Consider the following 16,139-nt stretch of genomic DNA (forward strand, 5'->3'; position numbering starts at 1 on the left):
CATAGCCCCTTAAATAAACCAGTGACAGCTGGGAAAATCAGCAGATTGGCCCTTTGTGCCTGTTTGTAGTAGATTTTGGCAGCAAGATAGTTGATGTAGTCTCTATAGGACACAGCTATTATATCTTCCAGATGTACTTGACCTTTATCTTGGATAAAAAAGCATCTTGCCATAGAAACTATCAATTTATGTAGTCTTAGCCCAAGTCATCAGCTCCTTTAAGATGCTGAAAAACCCCTCTTGTGATGGTGATTCTTCCACTGCCATTCAGTACAGACATTTAACTTGTGAGGGCCTAGATTTTTCAAATGTGAGTACTTATTTTAGATGAATGAGCCTTCTAATATGAGGAAGATCTATAACAGGGTAAGGGTTGCTCAGTGCTTGCAGAAGGACATTTGGGAGGTCCTTCCTCTGCTAGCTGCTCACCCTGGGTGGAAGCAGAAAGAAAATGACAATGGCTTCTTCACAGGTTGCATTATTATTTATTTATGTGTGATGCTACCATTGTCTTTAGTTCTTTGGGGAAACCACATCAAGCACAGGGAAGAGCTAAGCTGCAGACAGGTTAATACTCACCTGCCAGGCAGTGCAGAAGGGCACAGGCCACCTCATACCCTCTGACTCAAGGGGACAATGTGGCAGTGTTAACTGTCCTGATGACAAAACCCCAGAGCCAGGAGAGGAAAAAAAGAAGCCTCTGGCTGTAAATGAACTTGAGTCAAAGGAGGATTTTAAGTATGTTAATTTGATTGAATTTTTGTGTCAAAAACTACAGCAGCACTCAGATTGGCACAAGAAGAGAGTGAATTTCAGATATCAGTGCTCATGGGGAAGAGAATAAGGGTCATACTGGAGCAGAGGAAAATAGGGAAAACAGGTTGTGAGACAAGGGGGAACCTGTGGGAGCCCTGGGCTTGGCTTGGAGGCACAGAGGAGAGGTTGAGAGCATCACATCATCTTGAAAAGAGGACTTGTTTTGATGGAAAAAAAAGCAAGGCAATGTCAAGTGTGTTGTATTTGCTGTCACATACTCAAGCCTCTGAGCTAGTAGTTAAAGAGTGTGACTACCTGCCTGCCAGTGGTTTTGTGGCATCTGCTAACCCTATGGTGACTGAATTTCTTGCTTTTCTATTTCATATAGGTCAGGCATGAGAACTCCAGAAACAGAACACAGGTTCAGTACAGGAATCCAGGCTGACACACTCACTCAGAGGGATCTGTGCTCTGGTCAGTGCATCTCAGAAAACCTCAGTGCAGATTGCAAACCTCCTGTGATGCCCTTTCATCATCACATGATGTGATTTCTTGGTTCCCTGTGACTAGGCAGGCTCATGGGTGTCACCTGCTCTGAGGCTTAGTGCTCCACCTCATTATGTGATTTTGCATGCAAATGCCTTGTATAAGGAATTTAGAGGTTTGAAGTGGGGTGTGATAGGGTGGATTAAAGTTCCAGCAGCAGAAACCTTGCTGCAAGAAAGACTAGAGCCAAGCTGCATGGGCCTGTGGCTGACCAGTATGGACTGCTGACAATCTGACAATGATGGATATGACTCTGCCCTACATTGCTGTGAGGCAGGAAAATGAGCTTACAGAAAGATGGGAGTATGCAAGTGATGAAGGGAAGAGAGAAGAAAGGGGCTGAACAACATTCTCTCATGCCCACATTTCACCTGGATGTAAAACCTTTGAGATCCTTACTGTTGTGTCACCACAGTAAGGCAGTTTCAAAGGAGAAGGAGGATTCTGGAAATCAGTTTCTAGAATAGAATGTAGCACTATTTCTGCAGCTGATCTTCTGAGGAATTTTTTGTGGGAAATTAGAAAAGAAACAAACCCACAGTAACTGCTGAAATTGGATCTAAATTGAGCACAGATCAAAAATCTTGATTTTCAGCCTTTTTTTCTGTCTTCTGGCTCTTCTACTGAGTCAAAAATGCCAGATGGCAACAGATGGATGGCACTTTCTGAGATGTGGTTTCCTGGAGATAGGAATATTTTTAAGAGGGTTAATAGGCAAGGCAGGACTTTGCTTCATCATATGGAGCCTCTGGTCTAATGATGCTGGGGACACTGCTTAGTTTTGCAAAGTGACAGCTCTAAACACAGCTTTCTTCCTGTATTCTGCAGAGCTTCCTGCAAAGGACATATTCCACCTATAAATCCCTGTTGAGGAAGATGTCATGGTGTATTTGCCAGTTCATCCACATTTGGGCCTTAAGTCATTTCACATCATCTTTAAATCTTGAGACAAAACAAGGGAGACAGTAAAGCAATATGGTAGAATGTATTTCATCAAAATAACCAAAATGTTGAAATAGCAAAAAGATAAAAAAGGAGTTGGACTGGTAGGAGGAGGAAACAGCTGCATCAGTTGTTACTTTGCTGTGTAAACAATTTAAAGCAATTATAAATATGCTTCTGCTCACACTGTGTTGTAAATGAAAAAAGGTTTTTCATGTGCAATCTTCCTCTGCTTTCAGCTAAGTTCTGCTCTTGAGCCACGGGCTGTCTTGGCACTTTGGTGAGCTGTGTTTGTGGAGTCATGCAGATGTTTCATTGGTGAGCTGTGTTTGTGGAGTCACGCAGATGTTTCATTGGGAGCCCATGCAGATGCTCTTCCTGTCTGCACTGCTGGGGCAGGGCAGGTGCTGCCACACCCCAGGGCTGGGGAGCTGGCTTCAGGCCATGCCTTACCCCTAGGCTTGGTGCCAGGCTGGAGCACAGCCCATCCTCTCAGTGCTCCCCTTGTGACCTCCAAAACGCTGCTCAGGTTTGACCCAGACCTGTGATCTTTGACAGAATTAATCCGTTTTACTCAGACACCTGGTGGCATTTCAAGACAAAGCAACAAGACATTTCCCAAATGGGGACTCACCAGCATGGCCTGTCCTATGCTATGGCCCAGCCAGGGGACACTTTGATGGGGCTGCTGCCCTGGGTCTTCTGCCTGCAGGTTCCTGTGGCACTGGGTCAGGCAGTGCTGTGAGGCAGCTCCCATGCACAGGGCACTGCCTGCTGCTGCTTCTCTCAGCTTCGTGAGCTGAAACTCCCTGCCTCAGAGACCACTGCTTACTGTTGAGTATTCTCTATTGGGTTTGGGGTTTTTTTGGTGTGGTTTAACCCCTTATTTATTCACTGTGCCATAGACACACACCATAACCTGCATGAGACATGGCAGAGTTTGCATAGGTCACAAATTCAAGGAATGGATTCAGGCAGAGTTTGGCTTTGAAGTGTGGAAACAGTATAATGAAATAATATAAAACACATTTTACTGCCTCAGTAATCAGAGAGGGTGTATGTGTTGACATGGAGTTTGCATGAAACTTTCAAGCTTTTCTAACCATTTATAGTTTACATAGCTATATGTTAATCCACAGACAATCTATAGCTCTCAATAGCCTCATAGCAACCACAGATCAACAAATGATTTCCCTGGGCTCTTAGGCATACCACTGCCATTAGGTCCTCTGATTTTTAATTAAGAAGAAATGTCTCTAAACATCTTGAGGTAATTAAAGTGGTAATATCTTCTTTAAGATGCATTTGATAAAATAGCAGGAATTCCCCTATGTAGCTCAAAAATATAGCTGCAACTTCATTACAAAAATTAGATTTACCAAATTATTTTTTTAGTATGAACCTAAAATGTAAAGTATGCTCACAATTCTGCTGTAATTCTTGAATGTAATAAGAGAATTCCCTCTCCCACATTTTATAGTGTAACTCTTGATATAATGATCTTATTAACTTTTATTATGATTCTAATTAATATGCCATATAACAAATAGCTCCTTATTATCTCTTTGCCATTCATTACGCTTTCATAAGTAGATGATTACTGTGATAATGTTATGACTCTTAAAAAAATTATACATGCTAACCTACATTTAAACATTTATTTTTGGCTGAATTCTGACAGAAAATAGAACCCAGAAAGAAAATGATTTTCATAAGCCTGCTTGAAATTGTTTATTTCTGCTTCTGAACACTCCCGTGGGTTGAGTTTTGTAAATAATTGTGTGTCTCTGTGTCTATGAAATCTGTATCTGGAAATGTTGCAACATGTTGCAGTGAACCACTGCGTTTTAGAAGTTTTTAGAAAATAATATTATTCCAGGTGTTGCCTAGATACATATGGAAGCAAAAAAATAACTGAACAAAATTTTTAGCAGATGTAATTACTTAAAGCAGTGGTTTAAGGAGAGATTTCCAATGTGGATGAAAGCTCACCATCAGCCAGCCTTGTTCTTATGTCCAAACTATCTGTAGACTTTAAAACTCTTTTGAGTTCTCTGTAAAAACTATTGACTTCCCTCTCAAACAGCCAAACACACTTAAGAAGTATGTACCCATTATTTCTTTTTCTCTGTCCTTGGAAAATGCACCTCTGTCCATTGGATTTCCATGCCAATATGAGACATTATTTGCACTTAGCACAGGACTTGGCACTGTCCCTTGCTTTCTTTGTCACTCCACTGACTTCATTCCTACATTAAGTGTAAATCCTTGCTCTTCATTCAGAACTCATCATAGTACAATTTTCATTTTGAAATCTTTTATTTGCTGATAGGATATTTACCCCAGACTCCATGATGCCATTCTGGATGCTGAGTACTGGCTACCATTTTTCATGTTTCTTCTTTTCCAAATTAGGAAAGCCTCAGAAAATTTTGGCTAAAAATGGCAAATGGAGCATTGAGATTGCTGCACATAGTGCTAGCCAGTACTGACATATTGATTTGTTCAAAGTGCATAATTTCTTGTCTTCTCTTTAAATTGCAGTGTTTTGCAGATCTGTTTGTGTACAGCACTTAGGATGGTGGGACCCTGGGCTGTGATTTCCTCTCTCATTCATTACAAGTGCACAAAGAACCTACAAAAATATGAAAAAGTATTAGATTTCTAAACCAAGATCTATGCCTGCCTGTTCCAAGAAGTTAATTACAATTTAACATTGCATCTGTGTTGAAGAAAATATGAGATTTCAGGCTAACACGGCTACTATTAATCTTGTCTTGGAGAACAGCACTTGACCATATGACACTTGAGTTGCTTCAGTTCCTATGATGTGGGAACATCTATGAGTGAGTCTTTACTGGACCTGCTAATTGTTTATCTTGGTTGCACCCCTGAATGGGAATTTGAATACACATGAGGGAATGTCTCTGCTAGTTCAGAGGTGAAGTGATGGTTCTGAGAAGTGGTGAGACACACCTCACTACTAATGATGATGCCACCATATTCCTCCCCACTAAAACAATCTGTAATCAATTGCGTTGCAGACTGACCTTCTAAGGATTGTGCCTTTCTGAAGAAGTTTTTTGCTCTCTACCTAATTAAAGCAAAATAAAGCCTGAGCCTTGTGACTCTGAGCTTTCTTAGGTCAAAATGGAAAAAAAAAAAAAAAACAAAACCAAGAAAAGATTTTTCTTCTTTAAACATCTAAAATCCTATCTTGTGAGATTAGTGGGTGAATCAAGATTTGAATAATATTATTATGGGAGAAGTCAAGCAAACAGAAATATGACTCAAACAGTTTACTGCCAGGACTATTTCTTAACACAGAGGAAAATCATATCTGGTTGCATATGGAATCCTCCCACAATGAACAGAGAGCCTGGCAACAGAAATAAAACTGCAAATACTCCAACTTTTGCTGTTGCACTGTCCTCACAACTGAAGTGTAATGAGAAGACACCAGAAATTTGGAGGAGGAGAAATCATAACATAGATAAGCAATTCCATGCCTGTTGCATTCCTTATTATCAAAACAGACAACCTGCTCATTAGAAAGGTAAAATTTTCTTTAATTCTCCCTCCCCATCAAAGGAACCAAAATTAAACCCTAAGCAAAAAATGATCTAAACAGAGAGGGAAAATCCCTGAAGACATTTTCTGTCTGTAACCACAACGGGTTGTGCAGGCTAAGAACCTGTTCCTTCTGCTCCTGTGGGACACAGCAGGACAGCCCTGCTCCACCTCCAAAGGATCACCTGGAGACTGCCACAGGGCACAGAGCCCAGCAGGGAGAGCAAAGAGTGGCTCTGGCTGGATCTGTGCCCACGGGCTGTGCCTTGGATGAACAGCACTGAGCACAACTGACGGCTGTGAAAGAAATACAGAAATACATGGTTTTCATCTGCTGTAGAGCATAGTGCAACCAGGCAAATATTTATGTATTGAGCAAAGAACTGGGCTGCTGCTTGCTGAGTGTCTGAGGCACTGGTGTGTTTGTCCCACTGCCCCACACTTCTGGCTGCAGGACTCACCCACAGATTTAGGACTGGAACGGGATATGCAGATCTGCAGGGCTGGAAGACATCCCTTTAATAAGAATTTGTAAGGAGATCAAAACAAGCACAGAAACCCAAATCCATCCTATACGTGTCAAAAATAAATTTACAGCTGGGAATACTCCCCAGGAGATATGTTTTTCCTGGCTTCTCCCTCACACTAGTGAAACACAGCCAGTGCTCAGTTCTGGACTTTGCAAACACTCATCATTGATAAACTGGATGGAAAAAGCCAAGTGTTTGTGTGGGCTTAGAAAAAAAATCATTATTTAATGACACTCAGACAAGTATGTTTTTGGAGGGCAGTTCATATGGCACCAGCTGTTCTGATTTAAAGGATCTTGGTACAGCATGTAACAAAACCATAGACCAGGGTCTGGTCATCCCAAATAATGTGTATATGCACAAACCTTCCTTCAAAGTAAACCATACCCTTAAATCTCTCCCCAGTGATCAGACACAAATTATATTTGTTTTGACGTACATTTTGCACCACTTTGGAGAAGCCTATAATACTGCAATTGCTACAAATGTTAAGCTCCTCTTTGACATGCTAAACATTGAGTTTGTTCAGTTTCCTGTTGTACCACACCTTCCTCTGGCTTTGAATTCAGTATTTTGGCTCCTTTCTGTTACTCTGTGCCCTGTAAGGAAAGCAGGAGTTTGGCTTATGGTTTCTGCAAGCACAGATGAATACTCACACACAATACAGTTTCCATTTTCCAGGCAGGCTGGCATTTGGAGCTGGCTATTTTTAACAGGGCTGGACAAGAATCAGTTCTCTGATCACATTAAGGTTATAACGATCTCACATTTTCTTACTCTTCCCATGACGCTCCTGGGTCATTTAGAAAAAAATTCAATTCTCTCCCAAATAAATCAGTGAGAAAAGTGCTCACCATCCCTCAGCTCTGTCTGGCCTAGGATGACAAAAATCTCTCTTTACCCCTACATTTTTGAAGAAGATATTGCACACTTAGGTCAGCAAAACCATATTAAGCTTAAACATATTAAGCATTTCAGATTATATCTGTTCTCACCTAATTTACCAGTCCACCAATTCGGCACATTTTAATAGAAGAGGTTTTAAAATTATTTCCAGCTCACTGGGGAAAATAATAAGCAGTGGCAGGTCTAGGATTATCCTTAACAACGATTAAAGAACGATTTCTCCACTGATGGCTTCCTGAGTGTGCTTGCTGATAGACAGAATGCTGATTTTCTTCATCTCAGTGTGATGAGACACTAAATGTGGTGTGTTAGGGGTAAATGTCTATGTTGCATGTCACATATATGCAAAAATCAGAGTCTGAGAATAAAACTCTGGAATGAAATCAGGTTTGTCTGAAAAACTGTATTTTCTGTAAAATTTCTGAGTGATATTTTTTGTATTGCTATATGCTAATTATTAACTTAATCCCCCTTCATGTTTGTTTTTCATAGAATCAAGTTTGTCACTTTTCATCCTTTTAAAATATTGATAGAAGAGCTGACTCTAGCCTGGTGGAATTTCTTTGATACTCTTAAATATAAGATAAATGAGTGTGCTTAGGCCAGTCAAGTCTTCACCATCTTTTGTTACATGGCTCTGCTGATGTTAGTGCTTACCATAGTATGTGTTGCTTAACAGCTTTCTGGGTTACTGAGGGATTGGAAAGTATTTCATCACATCTCAGTGATAAGAACACAGAAATACAGTGCAGAACCACTTGTTGAATACTTCTGCCTCTTTATAAACCATTTTGTTGTTGAAGCTCATATTTTTGCCATAGGAAATGATCTCTGTCTATACATTTTTGTTTTGATTCTTACATTTTACCAAAAAAACCCCAAACACTGTTAAAAGAGGTTTCATTCTCAGGTAATGGTTGCCTATTGCTTGTGGACAGGCTGCCCCAAAAGCCCTGTGGAGTGGGAAGGAGGTGGTAAGTGCAGTACATGCTCTACAATACAGTGGCAGTATGGTGGCTTTCTTCTGGATGCCCTGGAAGCTGTCCTGGCCCATGGATCATGTGGAAAGCATGAGTCTGTCCCAGTCACAGCCACAGGATAAACTCCAGATCCATGCTGGTCCTTCCACAGGTTGTTTTCTAACTCCTGGCTATCATTCCAAGGCAAATATGCTGCCCTTCTAAAAAAACCTGACATTATGAATTGAGGCATTTTTTCTATCCAAGAGTATGTAATTTAAAAATATCCTTTGCTTAAAATGAGGAATAACAATGAATATTTTATAAGTTGACAAAAATAAGTATTTAGCAAACATCTGAGTAGAGAGAAGATGACAAGTGAAATGAGTTGGGAAGGGCAGGAGGATGGAAGAACATGGGCAGGTGAAGGCAGCTAATGCCCAGTGATGCTGGGTCTTTGGAGACTGATGCAAATCTCAGCAGATGCTCTACATTAAGACTGACCCAAAAAAAAGTAAAAATGTGGAAATTGCCTTCAGGAAATACACTGAAGGATTCTTCTAGCTATGCACTTACTAGTCTATTATTTGATCAAAACACTGAAGAAACTCCTGATGGAACCTGAATTTACTCAAGAGGGATTCATGCTGAGGCAGTGCTGAACAATCACAACCAGGCTGCAAACATTTGAGAATAAAACAAAGCAAGGTAGTCAGCAGAACTGCTGTTCTCAGCATTTACCTCTCTCTTTGCCTTGAAAGGAACTGATGTGAAATGCTCTGCTCGTGTCTCATAAACCTGTGACTTGCCTTGCCTGGAGAAGAAGGAAGCTTTGTGCTCCTGTTGCCGGTGCCAGTGCTGTGTGCAGCCCGCTGTGATCCCGCTGGCCCCACCTGGCTCAGATCAGACCATCACATGGATGTCTCATGCAGCCAGCTCCCCTCCTCAGGCCATTGAACTGAGCTGAAATGATCTCACTGTGATCTCAAGCTAATGAGAAGTGGGAATAACAAAACCCCTGAGGCCCGTGAAGGTGTGGTGCTAGCAGAGGACACCCTGTGATGTCCATATGGCTGGAACAGAGAGACAGAGCGGTCACAGGGCAGCAGGGGCTGGTGTGAAATCACCACTCACATTTGAAAACACATCAAGTCAGTAAAGAAAATATAAGAACAAAGGCAAACAGAAGAGGAACTTGCATCCCTGCAGATTCCGTGATAAATCATTAATTACAGTGGCAAGGAGGCTTTCAGACAGAAATAGCAGCATATTCCTGCAGAAAACAAGCACCTCTGCAATCACATCCACAGAAATGAAGATGTAGAGCATGGCAGGGCTTTCAGCTGACCCACAAAGCATTACTCCTGAAAGTACCACTCCTAAAAAGGTGATGTGAAATATTCATGTATTTATCTTGCCACATCAGCAAGGGAGGCCTGTGCATTCAGTGTTCTAGTACACATAAACAATTTCAGTCTTTCTGTTAAAATCTTTTTGCTTTGAGTCACATCAGCAGAAGTATTTTACCACAGAAGAAATACCTTCTTTGAACTGCCCTGGCCAGGTAGGTGGTTTGACAGTCACAAAGCAGAAAACTGCCACTCTCCAGGAGCAGAGCAGGGCACAGGGAAGCAGACTCAGGGCTCTTTCAGGACTACGTGGATTCAGCTTTCTGGTGCCTTCCCGTGGCAGCTTAAAAGGATGGATCCCTGAGGCCAAATTATTTTGGACTGAAGCTATTTGACTGACTTTGACCCAGCTCCCCAACCAAGATAAAATGACACATCCAAATTTATTTGGCATTTGAAGCAGGAGGGAAATGACTTCTCTGTTCTGCCAGAGGCCTCTTTTATTTAATGTTCTACAAAGAGGAAGAAACTGCATATAATAATGACATCTTGTGGTAGTTGTTGAATTATTGCCCTATGATTTAGTAGATAATTGGATGCCAAATTTCATGACATCTCTCTCTTTCCATGCTCCAGCCCTGCAAGTTCAAAGTTATGAATTCTCCTGCTCTGAGAAGCTGGACGTAGAAGACCTCTGGAACCTTTGGCTGTTGACTTCAGAGGAAATTTTTCTCATTTGATTACACAGATCTGGCTAAAAATACAGGTTAGAAATTCATAGTCATACCTGATTAAAGAACCTGATCGCAGTTACCCAGGTATTCATACAGAAAACACAACTTTTGATAATGTTGAGTGCAGAGTGGCTCTGGGTCAGAATGAGCCTGCCTTTGCTGCACCATGGCTTTGTACTGAGTGTCAGAGTAAAGAGTGACAGGCTTTGCTGCAGCATGCAAAGCCTGACAGCTGCTGAACACCTGCACTGAGCTTGCAAACAGCCCTGGTGAGCAGCCACCAGCACCCTGTGGCTGGGGATGCAGGAGTTTTTAAAGAGTAAATGCCCAAGGCCTCACAGTGCTTCTACTCATTTGAGCTTTGGTGCTCAGGTCTGTAACTCCTGCCATCAATCAGGTGTCCAAGGGTCCCATGAAGCTCTAAGCTCACTGCAGGCTATGTGACATTTCATATTTAGGGTCCATAACTGTGCTATTTAACTGAGTATCCCACTTTCCTTGCCCATAATCATGTCCTTGCTGGGGCAGCCTCTGCTGTGCTTGCTCTAGTTGAAGTTAGAAGCTTTTCAGAACAAACAGCACTTTTTCCTGCCAGTTTGTACAGTCCTTATCATCAGAGAGAGGCACAGCTGTTATCAGGGAGTTTGGCTGTTGCCAGAATAGTCATAATAAATAAGATTAGCAGGAAGGGCCTAGGGACATATTTTTACAGGGCATCTGTTTATCTTGTCATGTGTTTGGTAAGTATCCTTGTGGTTCACCAGGTCTCCACGTCTCTGCTACTGTGACACAGTTTTCCTGTGGTTTCTTTTATTGGGATGAAGCTGGCTTAAGTTATATGCCAAACACCTTTATGCTTTCTTCTGGGCTATCAAGGCCTCATAAACAGACTTACAGTTTATACACAAGATTTGCACACAGCTGTTTCACAGCTGTGGGGAAGGAGGCAAGAAAAGACTGAGTCACTTATGAAGAGCTCAGAGGTGATAGTGAAATCACACATATGTATGACAGCAGAATAATGCTGTTGATCAGCACTGATAGTGCAGAATGGGGACTGACAGATCAATGCTACTACATTTAATGTAGCATGGTATCTCTTTCCCACGTGCCTTTTTCATTGCCAGAGTTCCTAGTGTTCACATTGGATACTGGGCATTACAAGCTCTGCCTCTTTCCTTCACTTGTTGAATTCCCCATTGATATGGAAAATCCCTAATCATGAGACCTCGTGACTCCATAACATCTAATGACAGGTGTTTAGCTGTATTGATCTATTTTTTTCTTCCACAGGATGATGCCACCTATTGGACTTTATTAAAAGAGGCAAAACAGTTCAAAGAAAATAAATACCTTATACTGGGTTGTTTTTTATGCAAAGGTTAAACTTTCTTTTCAATTGCAAGAAAAAGAGCTTCTAGTAGGACATCCTGAGTTAAGGTATGTCATAGGAAAAGAAGAAAGAATAGAGGCAGAAAAACCACAGGCAACACTGACTATCTCTGGTGAAGAAAAAGAAATTAAGGAAAAAATATACAGTTTAACAGGATAGCTTTTATACATTTTTCCAATGGGACTGTAAACAACAGCCATAGAATTTCAGACTTTTTGTTTGGCTTATTTTTAAATTTTTTAATTGAGGTGTGTTGCGACTGATCATTTTTAATTAACCTTGAACTTGTGGTGGTAAAATTTTTAACATTTAAAACTGCTCTCAGTCTAGCTAAGAAGTTATCTTTACTAAAAGAACATTCCTTTCAGCTAAAAGCTGACAGTGTGATTGTTTCCAATTTCCCACTTCTGAGCTAAGACAACACAGGGTGTGCCACTAATCAGAGCCATCTCTCCACACTGCCACGTTGCTGTTTGGTTCCTCAGAACTGGGGCAGCCAGCAAGCTCCTGAAGGCATCCTGTGCCTCCCAGGACAGACACCTGCCTTTGCTGACAGTGAAACCACTGCCTGTCCTTACCTCTTCCTTCCTCATCTTCTGAAAGGCAATACAGTTTGGTTCTCTGCAATCAGAGGATAGGGGAGCAGAGGGAAAGATGCTCCCCCCAACGTTCTCTCACTATGATCATAGTTAATACAGGTTTTGTCCAGCCTGTCCTAATTTCTTTTTGCCTTTATCAGCTTATTCATAACCCCTGGTGGCAAATGTTTTTTAAATTATTTACCTTCTGTAATACGAAAGTAACAACAAGAGAGTGATTGGAAAATTTTTTTAATATAAACTTTGCAAAGCAGTGATTAAAATAAATTTTTATTTTTAAAAATTTAATTGAGTAAATATGTATTGTGTGCAGATGTGTTGCTCTTGATCTTGTCATTATTACGTTAACAGTCCCTCAGATCAAGTTGGACTTGATTTCAAAGTTATTTTAAAACTTGGCACCTCTCAATGAAAATCCCTTCCATTTTCAGGGTTCATATGGTCTCATTTCCTCCTGATGTTTGGAACAAGGTATCCATCTCAGGCCCATCCAGACACTTAAAAGCTGTTTGGTTTACAGTCTTGACCTCAGCCTGCCTATAACAGGTTTATTCATGCAAAATTCTGCCCACCATGAAGGTCTGTTCAGAGCTTTGTTGCCTTGAAGGATTTCTCCCCACATATTTTTGTATAACTGCAAAATAATAATAAAAAAGGATTACTGCACAGAGAAGAAACAAAACTTCTGCAAGATAAATTATTAAGTTAACTTATTGGCTGATTTCTAGATAAAAATGTGAATAATTACATACAGACAAGAACAAACAGAACAATAAGCACAAATTTCAAAGTACTGTAAACATCAGATTTCTGTGTAAATCATTTAGACCATCCTTAGCATAAGAGCAGGAAACCAGAAACCTTTATTATCTCGGGTTTTCAACTTGACATGAGTTGTACTATCAAAGGTAGAAATTTGGAAACAAGATTATATTAAGCCAATCTTTGTTCTGTCCAAACCTGAGGACTGTGTCTGAAAGCACTCTTGGACAGCTGCTGTTATCTTTGTTTGAACACATTTCTGGAAAGTAGCAGAACTTCTTTCCCAGTGTGAACTGTTTGATTTGAGCATAAGAAATTCTTCTCTCAAGAGCAGATTGCTTATTTGACATTTTACCAATGTGCAATTTTTTAATGAAAGAGTTAAAAAGAAGCAAATTTTGCAAAAGTAGAATTTTAACATTTGTTCATTCATAATTAACAAAAGCTAAAAACTTTACATAACTTTATAGAAAAATCAGGAAAGAAAGAACACATATTCATCAGTAAGAGAGCACAGTGTAACAAAATAATAATGTAGTATAAAAGCAGCCAGTGAGGTAAAGTGAAATGCCATTTTTCTTCATCAAAAGATGCTGTGGTCCTAAATATCTATGATGACTTAAATAAATATTAAAATATAATATTTGTAATATTAAATCCATTTTACCTTGATTACATGGGCTAATGTTAACTACTTATTCCATTCTAATTTTGATTAAATATTGTCTAACAAGTTTTAATTAATCCTGAAATAAATGTGACAATGCCTTCACAGACTTAGGCTGAGACTGTAAAAACTTTTATGGAGAAATTATCCACACCATCAAAGCTTCTTTTACAGAGAATCTGAATTCTTCTTTAGGGCTTAAAGCTGCCTATAAAAATAATTTGAAACCTTTCCTCAGCTCCAACTGTGATCTGTGGCTTACAGTGCAAGGCACTCCACTGCAGCACAACACAGCTTATTCTGAATTAAATTCACCCTTTTGTTATACTTGGATAATCTACTCTTTATAATACTGTAATTTTTACTAAAATGTTTGCCTTGGTTCTTAGAAGGTGCAAAGTAGCAATGAATAGAGGATTGAACATAGACAGCCAGGAGACAATGATATTTAATAAGCATTTTGAGTGAGGGATTGGCAGCCTTCTCTGAATTTCAGCTGAAAATATTTATATAAGTTGAAAATCCCAGACTTACAGGCAGTTCAGAAAACCTTCCTGAATTCTACAGAACACGGGTTGAATAACACTGATTAAAATAATTTTCTCAATGATTCAATGAATTTATAAAAAAAATTAAGTACATGAGGAAGTGTTTCAATTCCTACATGCATTTCTCATATATCATACTCCTAATATTAGTATCTAATTACTACTCTTAATATTAGTATCTAATATTAATAAGTCTCTATGGCTTCTGCATTTGCAAGAGCTAAGAGGTACCCAATGAGGAGCCAGCCAAATCCATCATGACAGCTTTATCAGCTACTGATAAAAAATCTCCAGGTGACTGCTAAAGAGGGCATACTATTCTAGGAATGGGTCACTGAGTAATTGTACCATATTTTATATTTCTGCCTATAGCATCTGCTCACATCTTCTGCTAGGGGCAGAAAAAATGTGTGAAAATGGGCTTTTGGCCAATACAGATACTCTTAACATTCTAACAAACTATGCTCTTTTCTGAAGAGTTACCTTTGGAGCTTCCCTCCCATGACCTCTTACATTAACTTAATCCTCAAAAAACCTATAGAAATGGAAACAAAGTTTCCAGTGATGATTGCAGCCCCCTAGGAGATGGCTGGATAGGTAGAGCCAGCCTTTCCTGCCTCATTTGTAAAGGCTGTGCTAACAAAGTAATCATTGTGTTAGGTCAGCTTAGAAACATCTGCTCTGCCCTCTGTATTGCTGGATCACCATGGGAACAAGGGGCAACTTCAGACAAGAATTCACATGAAATACTGAAAACCACAGAGTCTGATGCAGCATTCCTGACAAACATCCTGGCAGGCTCCCCAGGCTCCAGGGATTGTCTGCAGCATCCATCCACAGCAACCCAAACTACTGTGCTGTGACACTGGTCTCTGCAGAACAGTTATCACACAGCTTGGCCCTGATGAATAGGTTTGGCTCAGTAAGCAAGAATTTTGGTTTGCTGAGATTTTGGAATGAGGACAGATCTTGAAATATGTCAAAAAAAAAAAAGGCAGAGAGGTACCAGGAGCTGTTGTTGCCAACTCCATGGTGCACCTACATCCTGAGTCCTGCTCGTAGGTCTGGTTATGCCACTTCAGAGAGGATATGGCAGAAGCAGAAAATACAGAGAAGGAAAGCAAGGTCTGTCAGAGGAATGAAAAGGCTCCCATAGATGGTAAATAGATATGGACTGGGACTAGGAAGTATTTTCTAACAACACTCATAATTAAATTGTAGAAATGATGGCGTGATATAAGTCAAATGATAGCTGAATTTGAAAATGGATGGAAAAAAAATGGAGAATAGACACATCTGTGGCTACTAAACAGAATGATACAAACAGAACCTATGGCATGAGACATCTCTTAAACTGCCAACAGCTGAGACATCAGGAAAAGAACACCTCACTATTTCATGTTTCTCAGGCTCTCTTTGCCCATCCACCCCTGTCAGCCAGAGAATTCTGTGAACTGAATCCAGTATGGCCCTTCCTATGCTCTTAACTCTAGCTTTGTGTAAGTACACCAAAAAATTTCTCTCAGCCCTTTTCCAGTTCAGTGCACAGATGGCCACAACAACAAACTACAGCAATACTGTACAAGTTTCCCATTGAAGCTTATCTCCAGTAAATGAAAAAGTTCATTTTCTGCTGACATCAATTTAACTCTGGTAGTATTTTCCACTGAAAAATTGTCTTTCTTTTCTTCTGTACTTGTGAAATGTCTTCACTATGTTAAGCCTAATTACAGGAAATAATCTTCTTCATGATTAAAGTTACAAAATTTACAATGAGTTTTCTTACCTCTCCACTTGCTTTACCAATGGAAGAATTGAGAATGAAGTCAGAAGGAGCAAAGACATCAACCAGAGCAACTGCATCATCTTTCAACTGTT

General features: G+C 40.2%; 1 protein-coding gene across 3 annotated transcripts in view; it reads right to left on the minus strand.

Annotated features, from left to right (window-relative positions):
• Window positions 1–12,499: 12,499 nt before the first annotated feature.
• ACOX3 (acyl-CoA oxidase 3, pristanoyl) overlaps window positions 12,500–16,139 on the minus strand; it is a 31,444-nt gene continuing 27,804 nt past the window's right edge. For all 3 annotated transcript variants that reach the window (XM_039728896.1, XM_039728895.1, XM_039728897.1), the window contains 2 exons: window positions 16,048–16,134; window positions 12,500–12,918 (listed from right to left, as the gene is read on the minus strand). In XM_039728896.1, coding sequence (XP_039584830.1) covers window positions 12,799–12,918; window positions 16,048–16,134 — 207 coding nt within the window. In that variant the 3' untranslated portion in view covers window positions 12,500–12,798. The remainder of the gene's footprint in view (window positions 12,919–16,047; window positions 16,135–16,139) is intronic.

This window comes from Passer montanus, unplaced genomic scaffold (assembly GCF_014805655.1).
Source record: "Passer montanus isolate IOZ18808 unplaced genomic scaffold, ASM1480565v1 scaffold67, whole genome shotgun sequence".
In the NCBI taxonomy this organism is placed as follows: domain Eukaryota; kingdom Metazoa; phylum Chordata; class Aves; order Passeriformes; family Passeridae; genus Passer; species Passer montanus.